The sequence below is a fragment of the Mirounga leonina genome, unplaced genomic scaffold (genome assembly GCF_011800145.1).
Source record: "Mirounga leonina isolate KUSES-001 unplaced genomic scaffold, KU_Mleo_1.0 Mir_101664, whole genome shotgun sequence".
NCBI lineage: Eukaryota > Metazoa > Chordata > Mammalia > Carnivora > Phocidae > Mirounga > Mirounga leonina.
The window spans coordinates 14,979,922-14,996,049 of NW_023270175.1; the positions used below are offsets into that span (position 1 = coordinate 14,979,922).

A 16,128-nucleotide genomic window follows, 5' to 3' on the forward strand; every position below is an offset into this window, starting at 1 on the left:
ATTGTGCATGAAAATGATACACGTAACTTGCACTTGCTCTAGAGGAAGTCACACGATTTCTACAAAATTTCTGCACATTAGGGTGAAATATTTGCTGTTGCTTTTTAATATATCATGGTATAGGGATGGCAAGCAAATTTACAGAGGTATTTTGAAGCATAAAATGAGGTATACATTTTCAAGCTTGAGAATTCTTACTTTAAAATATACTAGAGGAGCCAGTCTCTTTGTCTTTGCTCTGCCCCAGACATAGTGAAAGAATGTGCCAGCAAAGGCCATGTTAAAGAGAGGACTCAAAAGAGCACAGGAAGACACAGAACCTCATCACCTCACTGCAAAAGTTACATGTACATTGGATTTTGGTAAATTCAATATTCCTTCCCTTTTTATTTTCTAGAATCACAATTTCAAAAATGCTTTAATTTTCTTCTTTTCTCCTTTCTTCATTTCCCTTCCTCCTTTCCTTCCTTCTGTTCTTTCTTGTTTTAATTTCCCTTCAAGTAGTAGTAAGTAGCATTTGTTAGTGACTGGAAAATAAATGCTATAATGCACTATGTAAATGGACCGAAACTAACTTATTTTATGATTAGATGCTCTGGGTGCTTTATATTCAGTTATTTCATTTAATCATCATATCTATTCAGTGATTTAGTTATTATTACTGGTAATTATAACGTTAATAAAATCCATCTCATGATAAATGATTTTTGGAAAGTAAAGAACCATTTCATAGTTGTGTGCTTTGCAGGTTCTGAGTTTTGCATAATACGACTGTTTAAGTCAAGGGCTACCCTTATTTTTTATTTTATTTTTTTATGTAGGCTCCACATCCAGTGTGGAGTCCAACATGGAGCTTGAACTCACGACCCTGACTGAGATCAAGACCCGAGCTGAGATCAAGAGTCTGATGCTTAACTGACTGAGCCACCCAGGAGCCCTGGGGCGACTTTGTAATTAGAGGACAAATTAAGTGTGAACTCAAGAAAGGGACAAAAGTCAACTAAAAGGCACAAGTGATTCAGCTTGTCTCACTGGTCAGTAAACTAGTCTCTGGAAGTCCCTAGGGCTTCTCTTGATACATGATACATCAGTCGGGTCTTATTTCTGTCCACTGCAGGCCCTGGCTCATAGACTTCTCCTTGTTTTTAAAGAGATTGCCAACTCAGTTTCTGTAGCAAAGAGAACTTAGGGGAAGTTTCCTTCACATGATTCTTTGCTCAGTTAATTCAGAAAAGAGAAGCAATAAAATTGCTTCATTGGTGTCACAGAAGCTGCATGAAGGGCTAAAATGTAAGTTTTCAATAGACTCCTTTGCTATTGTATAGGCAGCCTAAAGGAAAAGTCTTAGAGACTCAGATGCAACTGTCTACAGGCAGTTATAGCTCAGTGGCCAAATTGTGGTGCTAATGAATTGGGTTTATGAGTTCAAACCCATGTACACTCCTAGGGAGTGTTGGCTACTTCACTGGCCACATGTATGACCTGTGGAAGGGTCAGGGCAAATCCATTCTCATTCCTTGAAAAACAAATCAGCCTATGATCTAATAATCAGTGGTATCTTTTTTATATGAAGGTCATCATTACATGCATTGCCCCTGTAAACATACCACCAAATATTTGGATTAGGAAATTTTGTACCAAGTTTAGTACTTTGTGAACATGAGCCATAGGATTTTGCAAATCATTCTTATTACCAAAATTCAAGAGGAAAGACCCACTCTATAAGATTCAGATGTTCCTAGTGTAGAGTGTAGATTATAGATTTGACCTATTTCTTCAGCAGACAAAGGGTGGATACAGCAGAGGACTCTCTTCTTTACCCTGGCTCCCAAGTGGAATTCTGCTTTATCTCCTAGGCATTTCCAACTTGGCAAGTTCCCCAGCAACTGCCTCTGGGAAGTAATATTATAGTTTTATAATGACATACAACCACTGGCATACTTTTCCCCCCCAAAACTTTGGGGAGTGCATCAGAAAGGCCTGACATTATTGGGTGCAAATAGTGAAATTCTGTCATGTGAGCTATGAGCTTCTATGACTTCTGTAAGAACTTCTAGGGGTTAACTTGCACTGATTACCCTTGAATCCTCAAGGGAAACATTTTTTCAGTATTCCCAGAAATTGATTCAGGACTGATGAATTCGGTTGAATGGACAGATTTGGGAAATAAGAGATGCCATCTTAGGACATCAGAAATTGAGATGGCGGATGGAAATCACTCTCTCTTATTGTTCTCTGCTACTGATCTGGCCAGAAACCATTTTGCCCTGTGGGGGCTCTTTTGACAAATGGTTCTGGGGGTGGGATTAAAATCCTTGTCTCTTTCCACCAGACGGGAGCCCGCGAGCTCCCATTATGGGTGCTGCTGGAGACTCACTGCACACACAAAGGACTATTACCAATGAGGCCCCACTGCTACCGTTTGCTCAGACTGATTACTTGTGAAAATTAGTCCTCGTATGTATACCTACTAAAACTTCACTGATTATCCCAACAAAATTAGAATTCCTTATCCTCTAAGAGGTTCTTCTCCAGAGCTGAGATACATTAACACACAATTTTATAATTTTCGACCTATTTTACCTCAGTATGAGCTTTCATAATAATAAGGATACCTTTTCAAGAGCTTCAACAAATATGCTCAAATGAGGGGAAAGCTAAGCCATTATCCTGACTTCAGTTTGAAAAAGTACCTGGCAGAGCGTGGGGTTGGGGAAAGTTTTTAGCTGAAAAACAGCTTATCCTTATAGATGCATTTGGTTGTTGCTGTTACTTCTTTCTACAGGGCCTGACAGCCAGAACAGACTTTTCTCCTGTAGGTCTCCTCACCAAGATCGGTAATTAGGGCCATTTTCAATATTCTCGTGCAGAAACTCAGAACTAGTTTATTCTCCCTACAAACTTACCTTTTCTAAGTAGGTATAGCTCCAAATTTTCCCATCAGCCCAAGTTCTTGAAATTATTTTTCCGCTCTGGTCATATTCCATTTTTTCATTCCACGTCCCTCTTTGAATAAACGTCACCAATCCCGAAGGTGAATATGTGATGTTCACTTCATTATATCGGCTTACGGGAGACCACAGAGTAGGTCGTCCAGTCTGGTCATAAAGAATTCGAAGGGTGAATTTCCGGTGGTCATCGTAGATCTTTCCCGTGCGAGTTATATGATCAAAATCTATGGAGAGCAGGTTTCGGTTATGGGCCTGCAAAACAGATATGAGACCTATTTTAAGCACTGCTTTGGTTCCTCTCATCAAGTGCATTCACAATCATGAAGCCGCCACCTTAAATCCACCCGGAGCTAAAGACAAAAGAAGATGTTGGGGGTGGGGAGGAGGGAAGGCCAGTTATGGGAGGTTTTCAGGCAAAGCATAGTAAACCGGGTATAGTTTTTATGCAGATTTAGATCCTTGCCTTTTCCACTGATGAGAGTTTCCAGAGACTTAGAGCCATCCTCCCTTTTCTGGTACAGAGAGGAAGACACCCTTAGAAATGGAGATTTCCCTTACAAACATAGATGCCTCTTACAAAAGGGTAGCTTCTACTCAGTTTTCGGAGCTTCTGAGTCGGCTGTTTCTTAAAATCAGCCCAGGGGCGCCTGCATGGCTCAGTCGGCTGAGCGGCCCGCTTTTGGTTTTGGCTCAGGTCCTGATCTTGGGGTCATGATCTCCAGCTGATGGGATCCAGCTCCTTACGGGGCTCCAGGGGCTGAGCGTGGAGCTTGGTGGGGATTCTCCCTCCCCCTCAGCCCCCCAACTGCGCATGCACATACATGCGGGCACTCTCAGGAAAAAAAAAATCAGCCTAAAATAATCTTTATGTCAAAAAGGCATATTTTAGGGTGGCAAATTCTGCTCTCCTTCAAACAAAAAAGGAGAGACTTTGAGAAGTGTCAACAGCAGTGGCCCGGGAATCAGGAGCCATTTCATTAGCTGCTTGTCTGTGTACCAGTCATTTCTTCTATCAGAGAAACTGATAACTGTGAAATGAGAGTGATATTACCAGTTCCTACCACAGAGTTGTGCTAAGAATTAAATAAGATTACATATACAGGTACTGCGAAATGTAAAAATAATATTGGTAATTGTTATTTTAAAAATATAATGATTACTTTTCTCATTTAGGTTAAGCTTTTGAATGGGTCCATGTGTCAGATTCCAAGGTGATTGTAGTTTGGTGTACTAGATCTATATCTGTAGGAATTGTCAACATGATCCAGAACAGAATGTTAAATATCTGGCTAATCTGAGGAAGGGAGAAAAAAACCAACATTAGGGCTTGACTACATTAATCAGAATTGAACTAAACAGATTCACTCGCTACTCAACTAAACTTTATGTTCATTTTTAATTTTTCTGGTCAAGGATCCTTTTAAATATCTGAAAGCTACATACTGTGTCTCCAGGAAAATGCACATAAACACATACATGTACATGATAAATAAAATCTCAAGGGGGCTCTGAAACCCAATCGTGAAACCTCTAGGGGTCTCAAGAGTCCAATTTTAAAATCTTGGTTCAGAAAGAGATTTTTAAAAATTTTTTATTAAAACATTTTTATTTTTATTTTTAAAATTGAGATATAATTGACATAGAACATTATATGAGTTTCAAGTGTACAACACAATGATTCAGTATTTGTATATGTTGTGGAATGATCACCACAGTAAGTCTAGTTAACATCCATCACCACACAGTTAGAAATTTTTTTCTTGTGATGAGAACTTTTAAGATCTACTCTCTCAGCAACTTTCAAATATACGATACAGTATTATTAACTATAGTCACCATGCTGCCCATTACATCCCCAGGACTTCTTTATTTCATAACTGGAAGTTTACACTTTTGACCACCATCACTCATTTCCCTCCCTGCCCCTTACCCCCAGCCCCAAAACCACCAATCTGTTCTTTGTATCTGAGTTCAGTTTTGTTTTGTTTTTTAGTTCCACATATAAGATCCAAACAGAATTTTTTTATCTTAGTAGCTAGATAACTGTGAAGGGGAGCAGGATATGCCACCCAAAACGTGCCACCTTGTATGCATGTGGATTATTTTGAGCTGAGGTCAATCAAGACCCAGCAGGCTCAAGAAAAACTTTCACCTCTTCCTTAACTACCTAAAAGAATTTAGATAGGGGGCCTGGCTTAGGAAGAGAGCTATTACCCGAGATTACTTTGTATTTGAATGACCTATCTGTATGGCAGAACAAACATCCAATTACCAAACATCTGCTCTTATTCTTGTCCTGTGAATTACCCTCCTCCCCTTTGAAGCCCCAGGCCCCTCTCCCATTCCTTAGTTCAGGATGGTATCTAAGCCTCATATTGCCTTGACTGTCTCTGAGCCTCTTGTGTTTTTGTGGAGCTTCCATAAATACAAAATTAAATTTCTTTTTCTCTCATTAATCTGTCTCATGTAAATTTTATTAGACCAACCAAAGAACCTAGAAAGGAAGAACCTAGAAAACCCACATTCTCATTTCAAAGTCCAGTCTTCCCTTGCTCACTTTGGTTTTCAAAATAGTTTCCACTCTCCATCATAAAAGTGATGTTTTTTCGTTGCAGAAAAATTGGAAAATAAAGAAATACAAAAAGAAAATAATTACCTGTAATCTCACCCTCCAATGCTAATCACTGCTAATATTTGGCTGCATTCCATTTATCTCTCTTTTATGCATAATCTGTTTATACATTCAAAAAATACAACTAGGATTGTACTTAAAAGTCCTGTGTCCTACTTTTAGCTAATGTTTTATCTTGAGCATTCCTTGTATTATTATATATTCTTAATATGTGAATTTTAATGGTTGCATAGTATCTTCTTACATGATTATTATTTATCCTTTCTCCTATTGTTGGAAGTTAGAGTTTTTATTTTCCATTATTCTTTCATATTTCATATTTTGCTGAACATTTTTGTAAATGAATATTTCCTTAATACAGAACTGAAGAAGTGAAATTACCAGGTGAAGTGATAAGAATATATCAAAGACTCCTGATGCGACATGAGTCATTACTTTATAGTGCATGAAGCTTCTACAAATTTATACTTCCTTTAAGTAGTAGTGGGGGAGCCCATCTTATTCCATCCTTACCAGCATCAAGTAAGTGTTAGCATTGTTAGTAAGTTTTTCTCTATATCAGAGTGGGAAAATGGTATGTTATTGTAGTTTAAATTTGCATTTATTTGATAACTAGTGAGGCTGAAACTTTTTAAATGTCTATTGGCGACATGTATGTCTTCTATGAATTGTCTACTCATGAGGGTTTTTTTTTTTTTTTTTCATTTTTCTATTGGGGTATGGCACTTTGCTTTAAAAAAATCTCTTTTGGTTCAGTTTCTTCATCAGCCAGCTGGGGCTAATAATATTTGCCCTTAATTTTGAGCTTCTGAAAAAAAAAAAAAAAAGGACCTATCAAATGTTCCATGACATGAAATCTATCCAGAAGACTAGAGATTAGATACTTAAATTATTTGAAAGGAAATGCTGTTAGTCTCAGGGGTAGGTTTAATTCGGGAAAAGAGACACACACAGATTGGGAATCAGGACTCTTTTTTTTTTTTTTTTTTAAAGATTTTATCTATCTATTCATGAGAGATAGAGGCAGAGGGAGAAGCAGGCCCCCCGCGGAACAAGGAGCCCGATGTGGAACTCGATCCCAGGACCCCGGGATCATGACCCAAGCCGAAAGCAGACGCTTAACCGACTGAGCCACCCAGGCATCCCTGGGAATCAGGACTCTTTAAACCATCTGTAGCCAATGTATGCAGTATTGTAGTGCATAAATATACAGTAACCTGCTGTTATTACCTAAAAAGTGATAGTGTAGCACATATTTTCTGTCTTTTGATACGCAGGGCTTGGAAACCGATATGTAACCAGGTGTTCTTTCCTCAACTACCTTTCCTGTGGTTTTATAGCCACATATCTCCAACTGTAATAACGCTCATTTACAATAGCTGTAAAATATCCATGTACTCCCAGAGACGGTTGTAACTGTTACAATTTATGTTATAATGATAGTTAAAGAGCCAAAGTAACAAGTGATTTCCAGTTCAACTAAATTTGTGGTTTTATTTGTCTGATAGATTAAGTTTACTACTCAAGAACACATTTCTTAATAAAGTCATTACAGTTAACACAAGCAGGGATCACTGTTAAATGGTACAAAGCAAGCAGAGGAAGATGGCCTAATGTTCTTTCTGTGCTTGTCAATACGTCGACAACCTTGCTTCTCTTTTTCAGAATAAGGTACTCTGAAACTCAGATGCTGTGGAACAACTATTATCAAAGGTTTGGAAGGTGTGATATTATGATTTATAAGAACTGTATATTTGGTCTTGGACCCTGTTCCGGGCACAGAGCTCCTGAAACCCTTGGAATCTCCTGTGATGAGAATGATAAAGCTGCCTTTTGTTATGTTAAGGAGGTGACTTTTGGAAGCCTCTCAAGTAACCTAAGAATGGGGGCTGGTTGCCAGGGAAACCAACCACATGATTAGAGGGTTAGAACTTTGAGTACCTCCCTCCAAACCTCTGGAGAAGGGCGGAGTGGCTGGAGGTTGAATCAATTGCCAATGGCCAATGATTGAATCAATCATTCCTAAGTAATGAAACCTCCGTAAAACCCAAAGGACAGGCCAGAGAGCTTCGGGGTTGGTGAACAAGTGGAGACGCTGGGAGAGTGGAGCATCCGGAGAGCACGGAAACTCCGCACCCTTTCCCCATACCCCGCCTTCTGCATCCTTCCATCCAGTTCTTCCCGGGTTATATCCTTTTATAATAAATTGGTAATCTCATAAGCAAAATGTTTCTCAGTTCTGCGAGCTGCTCTAGCAAATTAATCAAACCCAAGAAAGGGGTTGTGGGAACCTCTGATTGATAGCCAGTCCATCAGAGGCACTGGTAACAACTTGGACTTGGTGACTGGCATCTGAAGTAGCGGGCAGGAGGCAGTTTTGTAGGACTGAACCCGTAACCCACGGAATCGGATGCTATTTCTTGGTAAATAGGGTCAGAATTGAACTGAATTGTAGGACAGCCAGCTGGTGTCCCCAGAATTGCTGGTTGCTGTGGGGAACTCCAGCTCCCACATTGGCATTGGGTCCAGGAACCCAAAAGAGAAGGTACTGTAACATTCGGCTCAGAGCTGAAAGGGGGTGAAGGAATAGAAGATGCCACAGAGTCCCCCTGAGTCTCCTGCGGAAACTATGTCTGAGGAGGCTGGGAAGGAGTATGCTTGTCCAGGTGGGCTCTCCCATCCCCATCCTTGAGTGCTTATATGCTCCAGCCATTATGGAGGAATCCAAACTTAAGCTGATTGCTTATGATTGTTGGGGTCATAAGCAAGGTTGGGAAAGCTCCACATTCATACAAACACTAGTTTGCCTGAAAGACAATAATCGCCTTTGACCTAAGTGTGGGCCATCCATCTTTATTTCCACTTGCATGGGGGCAGAATTTGTCACCCCAAAATATGCCTCTTTGGCATAAGGATTATTTTAGGCTGATTATTTTTAGGAAACAGCCACAGGAGAAGCTCTTTAAAAACTGTGAAGTTACCCATTTGCATTTATAAGGGGAATTTCCATTTGTAAAGGTGTCTCTCTGTACCAAAAAGTGGGGAATGACTAAATCTGTAGAAACTTTTAGCAACAGAGAAGGTGAGGATTTAAAATTGCACAACAACCGCATCCTTGTTTATTGTCACTTTCCTGGTAACCTCCCATAACTGACTCCCCACCTCCAGCATCTTTTGTCTTTAGCTGGGGATGTTACTTAAGGTATTGGCTTTAGCTATTTGGGGATCTACTCAGTTTTCCTGGGTCTCTCATGTACATAGGAGGTATATATGTTATTCAACTTATGCTTGTTTTTCTCCTCTTAATCTGTTTTATGTCAGTTTAATTATTACACCAGCCAAAGAACTTAGAAGGGTAGAAAGAAATGGTTTTTCTCCCCAACACACTCTTCCTCCAAACAGTCTGCACCAATTCTTGTGCTGGAAAAGAGGGGGCAAAGAAAGGGGTGAAATTTGGTAATAGCCCCAAGTTAAAAGGGGTCTCTTTGGACAGGTTGCACATTGAACGAGACCTCTGAGTTTGACAACAGCTGTATGTTGGGGTAAGAAACCTGGACTTGGTAAAAATTTTCTATAGGGGAAGAAGTATCTATACTTTAATTCATCCTTTGGTTTTCCTTATATTTTTTTTCAGCTTTGCTAAGGAGAAGTAAGGAGAAGGGCTTGCTTTTTGATCATACTTGGACCAGAAAGGAAAGAAGGAAGTGAGTGCCCTAGGGAGCCATGGGTTGTGTTTCTAGCAGAAATCAAAGTGCTTGGAAAGGGTGGGTACAGGCAGAAGCTCCAAAGAAAAGTGTCCTTTGTCTCCACTCAGAGCCTTTTCTTGCTCCTTCCTAGAATTTGTGTTTTAATTGCTTAAGAGAAAGTCCTTTCAAACCTTCCAATTCAAGACTCATTCGATTAGTAGGATAAAGATATATTAAGTTGCTTGCTGATATTTGACTGTTTTTGGCCTACAAAAAGGGCAATTTGCTATGGTTCAACTGAATATGTTTTATATATCTTATATTATATATGATATAAATATATAATTATATCTAAAAAAGACACATACACAAAATGTATTGAACTCTAAGGAAGTTATGATTATGGCAGTTGGTTTCTCTTTTTTAAAAGATTTATTTATTTGAGAGAGAGAGAGAGAGTGCTTGGTGCATGAGCGGGGGTTGGGGGGGAGGGACAGAGGGAGAGAGAAAATCCTCAAGCAGACTCCCCGCTGAGCATGGAGGCTGGCTTGGGGCTCAATCCCAGGACCCTGAGATCATGACCGGAGCTGAAATCAAGAGCTGGCCACCTAACTGACTGAGCCATCCAGGAGCCCCGCGATTTCTTCTACAAAGAAGAGAAGGCTGAATTTTCAAGGATGCTGTCTAGCATTTCAGCTCACAGTGCAACTGAATTAACCTGTTAACTTTTGCTGAAGAAGTCGGAAGGTGAATAAGTGAGATGGGCCAAATAATCACATCACAGTTTGGGAGATGCACTGTATTTAATTTCCATGAATTTATGAGAATGGATAGAAAAGTCACAGCCAATTTTAAATTAGTACATGCTACTCTACACTCACTGGTTTTAAGGTAATTAGTACTTAGTTAGAAATCAATCAGTACAGTGCTACAGATTTTATTTTTTGTTGATAATTGTTAGGCTGACAATCAAAACCATACTTAGGCTTGCTTTTATTTCACAGATTTGCCTATAAATGAACAGGGCATGTGTTAGCATCAGCTGCTACTACCCCATCTGGAATTTCCTTTTACCTCTTTTTTCTTTCTTTACTCCCAAGACACTCTCCTTACCTTGCCAGCCCACAAAATCTTAGTGCCAGTAGGGATCTTGGGACATAGGCTATTGAGTTGACCTGCCTGGGTTCAAATCCTGCTATCCCCACATACTAGCTGTGTGTGACCTCACTGTGCCTCTTCCTTCCTTCCTCCTTTCCTTCCTTCCTTTTAGAGAGAGAGGGGGTTGCAGAGGGAGAGAGAGAGAGAATCTTAAGTAGGCTCCACGCCTAGGGCCAAGCCCAGTGCAGGGATTGACATGGGGTTTGACCTAACAACCCTGAGATCAAGACCTGAGCTGAAACCACGAGTCGGATGCTTAACCAACTGAGCCACCCAGGCGCCCTGTCTCTGTGCCTGTTTCTTAATCTGTACAATGAAAATGATAATAATAGAACCCACCTGATAAAGTGTTATGAGTACTAAATGAGTTAATATATGGCATTACACATAGTAAGACCTCAGTGAATGTTATCTGCTTAATTATGATCAGTTGTGAAAATGCTACTAATGATAGAGATTGCACAGCCCATATCCCTCATTTCATAGATGGGAAAAGTGGTGCAAAATTATGGGCATACCAGTTCTTCCTCAAAATCTTGTTCATTCCGCTCACCTGACTTCTGCCATATCATTTAACTTGGATGCTTTTTGCATTATATTGATTTGCTCTTGTTTAAATACTTTCCTGTTGGTGAATTCATTTGCGAAACCATACAACAGACACTTGAGGTTTTTTATACCAAATCATTAATGTTTATATGCATGTGGAATAGTATGTGAAATAATACTTTCTTCCTAGTTATCTTAGCGGGGCTGACTCAAGATTAACAAATAGAGGAGCTTCTATGATTTGAAGGCCCCAAGAATGCCCTGACCCCAAAAAATCAACTCTGCCCAGTTGCCTGAAATCTCCTGTCTCCTGGTGACTCCTTAGGGGTAGACACACTGTTACTTGGGACTGAGAACCATAGATATATTTTTAGAATAGATTCATCTATCTGCAAGCAGCCTCCTTATCTAAATTTTCACAAAATAAGTCCCTCCAGCAAACCTGGGGAGAAGGAAGTTAAAATAGCGTGAAGCAAATGTGAACTCCAACTCTGAGCAGCCTGCAGCTGTGTGCCCTGTCAGCAAAGGCATTTTCTGAGAACGGAGGGAGATGCTGGAACCCTGTTGGCTGCCTCCCAAATTCCCCATCATTTGTCAGCCTGGGACCCTGTGTTGCATCTGGGCTTGTTTGCCCTTTCAGAGCGCAGATCACGTATGAACATGTTGTGCTGAAAAACCAATCTACCCCGTTCTCAGTTATCTTTGAGTGGCGAGGGGACAAAAATCAATGGTGAGGGTTTTAGATTAGTCTTTGCTTCATTTTGCTTGTAAACACATAATCATCTTACTTGATTTTATTACTTTGGTTTGAAGTGCTAAGCTTCCTGGACTTTTTTTTTTTTCTTTTCATAAAGGAGGCTGCGGGGTAGAGGTTTTGCCGTAACCTCACATCTCAGTCTGTGAAATCTTGTGAAGAGCTCTGGGATCCAGCGCTGGGCTGCGTCTCCTAGAACGGCGTTATTATCCGGGGAGGTGGTGAGGTGCAAGCCGGGTGAAGTTCCTAAACTGGTTTGCTGTGGGTGAATGCCCAATTCTTTTACAACGGCTTCCATTGTGATCTAATCTCTACTTTCTCCATTGTAAAGGGGAATGCATTTATGGGGACAGGCTGATGCAGCAGATCAGATACATGTAAAAGTACTTTGCAAGGAAGATGATGCAAACACACCTCAGGTTGGGGGGAAATGGATTTTTAAAATAAAGGAAATCTCAGGATGTTAGTGTGATTTGTTTCACTTAATGGAGCTGGTGCAGGATGGCCCAGAGGTAACAAATCCCTTGCTTGCCCAGGCTGAGCAGGATATCACGTTTTTTCAGCAGTCTGCCTTGTTCACCTTGAAGGGGACCCTGACTTCGTATGCAAAAAACCCACCAGTCACGGGAGAAGAGCAACGCTTGTTGCTTTATCTCCAAGAGAAGTCTATCCTTTTCTGTGTTTTCTTTGAGCTAGAAGGTCTAGGGTGGATGTGATCAGTAGCTTTTTGGAATGCCCATCATCTTACCCAATGGGCCTATAAATGAACGTGCCATTTTTGTGCCTGAACAATTAGTGTTTTATGACCTGCTGCCCAAGCACATTTAAAAATCACAATCACACCTTTGTTTGGTTTTTCAAAGAGGAGTCCTATTTCCTACGGTACAGCAGGGGTTTCTATGTTGTGTGACTATGTGGACCTGGGATTCTGTCTCAAGAGCTCTGGTGTACCCACTCGCACTTGCTCTGGAATGGCTGCCCCACCAGGAGAAAGAAATGATTCGGTCCAAGGCCTTGAGGTACGTGAGGACACCCGAGAGGCTTATTCTTTACATGAATGCTTACAAATGGGTCACTGTCTATCTGGCCCAGGAAGAGAGAATGTTACATCTTGTGCTATCTGCTTGCCCCTTGAAAAGCTACCAGAAATGAAGGGGCACCATCTCTGAAATAATAAACTCAGCACGGAAAGAGAATTTTGCCTTGTCAAAACTGGATTCACACTTAGGGGAGCATAGTCCTTGCATTAAATTGGATTTGCCTAATCTGGGGAAACTGAGGCAGCAGTGTAAACAAAAATGCATGAGGATGGGGAGAGAAGGTAAGAATCAGCCAATTAAACAGCTTCCCTTCTCCGGCCTCTTCCACACTTTCCCTGCCTGGAGGCCAGCCAGTTGTCCTGTACCACCCACACTTGCCAGCACATTAGAGTCGATTATTTGCCTCTTTTTGTCAGCATTGAAATGAGGAGTCAGGCCCTGCCAAGGTGGCTCCACTGAGTGGGGCAATGATGTATAGATTAATTATTTTAAGAAACAAGGCAGCACAGCATGATGTAGTGGAAAGAGTGCTGCGCTAGGCGAAGACCTGCATTTTAGTGCTGGCTCTGATCCTTAATAGCTGTTTGACTTTGGGCAAATCACTTAACCTCTCTGGGCCTTAGTCTCCTTATCTGTAAATGGGGAATAACAACAGTTGATGGTTGTGGTGATCAAATAAAATCCTGGCTATGAAAGCCTTTTGTTAACTCTAAGGCACTAAACATGTAGAGGATTGCTGTTAGGTTTCTACGGATGTGCATGGTAACACCACTCAGCTGAGAAGGGGCTCCCTTCTGTCGCAGGACCTCAGGAAGTGCCCTGGAAGTCACATAGAAGAGAAGGTCCTGAATTTGTTGCCCTTATAAGCAGTTCCACAGATCTGCTCAACTATACCACAGGAAGGGAAATGGGTCAATTATAAATAAAATCAACTAAATAACACTTCACTCCTTACTCTAAAGAGCCCCCAAATGTTTTATGACCTTTAGCTTTTCAACATTAAGAACAGTTTGGAATATGAGGTGTAAACTATAGTTTAGAATTTCTCCATTATCTGTGCACATGGAGGGGAGAAAATGGTGGGTTATCTTAGAAAGTGGAAAATCCCAAAGTCACATAGTACAGGATGTGTTATCCTAAAGAATGGGAAAACCCAAAGGCACATAGTGTATGATATGGTTCATAATGTTTTATTGAGGCTATAAACTGGGGGAGGCACTAAAAGATCATTTATTTGATACAATTATTCTATGGTGAATCCATGAGGTTGATAAGCCATGTGTAGATGGTTCCTACTTTGCTCTAGAATGATATTTTCATTTCACAGGTGAAGAAAATAAAGGCATTTCTTTTCTTCCTTTCTTTCTTTCTTTTCTTTCTTTCTTTCTTTTTTGATTAAGTAGGCTCCATACCCAGAATGGAGCCCAGTGAGGGGCTTGAACTCACAACCCTGAGATTGAGACCTGAGCCGAGATCAAGAGTCAGACGCTTAACTGACTGAGCCACCCAGGTGCCCCAATAAAGGCATTTCTTAAGCCAGGTCGACTAACTTCCCCATCTAGAGCTCTACCCAGGAGATCCTATTTCTGGAATTCTGACAGAAACCTTCGCTGCTTCCCACAAAGAGAGGTGTGTGTTTTACTCAATTCAGTGGCGCATCAGTGGTAAATATTCTGATAGAGAATGGCGACAGAATCAAAACATGCAAATTGACTTGTGCATGTAGACAACTTTAGTGGCATTATGAAGACCACCGAAGTCTGTGTCTATGTCTCATCAACACAAGTGATTGAAAAAGAGTACTGTCGTGCATTATTTTGTCCACATCACGCCTTCGGACTGGTTGGACTGTTTCTTGCTGGAACTGGGTGGTTGTCTGGCATTGTATTTCCACAGCCTAAAGGTTATCACATTTTCACTGTGAGCCAATTTGTACCATGAGTGAAGAAAATGCAAGCATCCCAGGTATCCCAGCATGACACAGGTGCTTAAAGCAGGCCTGGCCTCAATTGTGAGTTGATTGTTTCCCTCGGGCTGGCAGTTGCTCTGGGGGTGATACTGAATGTTACTATATTTGGAAAGTTGGTCACATCATCCGAACATTGGTTAATGCTTAAGAAGGGACAGGTAGACACAGTGCTGTGGTGGTTGTAGGCTTTGTGTGCTGCAGAAAGGCAGGTTTGACAGGGATTCTGCTAGCTGCAGTGAATTGTGTTTGGTAAGGACTTGGAAACCTCCCTCCCCCGCCCCCGCCGGGACAAACCTTTAATTTCCTCTGGGCAGCTCTTCTCTGAGCACCACTAGTCCAATCTCAGTACTGGTCCTTTACCCCTCTGGCCCTTAGTAATGTATTCACGGCAATGTTATCATTCACTGATTTTTTCCTTTTAACTTGGCTTTGTCCGAAAGTTGCCTTATGTCTCGCATCCTTGTGTGTGCGCCTGCCTGGTCTTTCCATACGAAGTATAAACTATCCCCAAAGCAGGGAGCTGGGTCAAGGTAGTGAACCTGATAACCATCTCCGGGGCATGCTGTGAGGGATTCTGGAGGGCCTCCTGACTAAACACATTTCTCCACCCAGACTTTCCTGGTGCCTGAAATTGCTACTATTAGAGCACTTTAGCTGGCTAATGACAAAGAAAGCTCCTATTAGAATGTTCATTTAAGGATACTGAACCATTATCAGCCATTAGCACCCTCTCTTGAATTAGTATATCATATAAGCCAGTCAGTCACCTAGAAAAGCTTTGTTGCAATGGGCCTTCAGATTAGGGCAGCTCTGTGGTTTTCGAACATAAAACAGAAGTTCTATATCTTGCATCGGGTCAAGCCTTACCCTCAGTCTCCTTTCAAAAGCTGAAATGTTGCCTTTGTTTTGCTCCCTGCGCTGCCGCCACTCGATGAGGTTTGCATTGTGCTCTCCAGGCAGGGAGATGTTGCATTTGCCTGGGGTGGGGTTGACCGCCCCGGCCAAGATGTGGGGCTCTGAGCTGAGGCTGATCTCCATCCCGCTGGCAAAGGTCACGCGGAGGGAGCCATCTGGACTCACCCGATAGGTACTCTGGGTATTTTCTGTAGGCAGAAGAGCAAAGGAGGGAGAGGGGAAGAAAGGGAAGTGCAGGAAGCAGAGGAGAGACAAGTTTAGATTCGGGAGGCAAGTGTGGGGAAGGATGAGCAGGTGGGTCGCTGTGGACCTAACTGCCTTCTGGGCTAGCCGGCCACGCTCACAGGCACATGCGTTCTCTGTCCATTTGGGTCTTGTTACTCTCATAGCTGGGCTATCTTGTTCCTTGGATAAAAGATTCCTGTCTAATACTGCAGGCTGTTTTTGGCTTGTCTTTTTCATTTTTAAAGAACT

At 41.4% G+C, this 16,128-nt stretch overlaps 1 protein-coding gene across 1 annotated transcript in view; it reads right to left on the reverse strand.

The window, feature by feature from the left end:
* TENM1 (teneurin transmembrane protein 1) overlaps positions 1-16,128 on the reverse strand; it is a 785,358-nt gene that overhangs the window by 12,947 nt on the left and 756,283 nt on the right. The window contains exons 29-30 of the mRNA XM_035008354.1: positions 15,607-15,842; positions 2,907-3,203 (exon numbers count right to left, since the gene is read on the reverse strand). Coding sequence (XP_034864245.1) covers positions 2,907-3,203; positions 15,607-15,842 — 533 coding nt within the window. The remainder of the gene's footprint in view (positions 1-2,906; positions 3,204-15,606; positions 15,843-16,128) is intronic.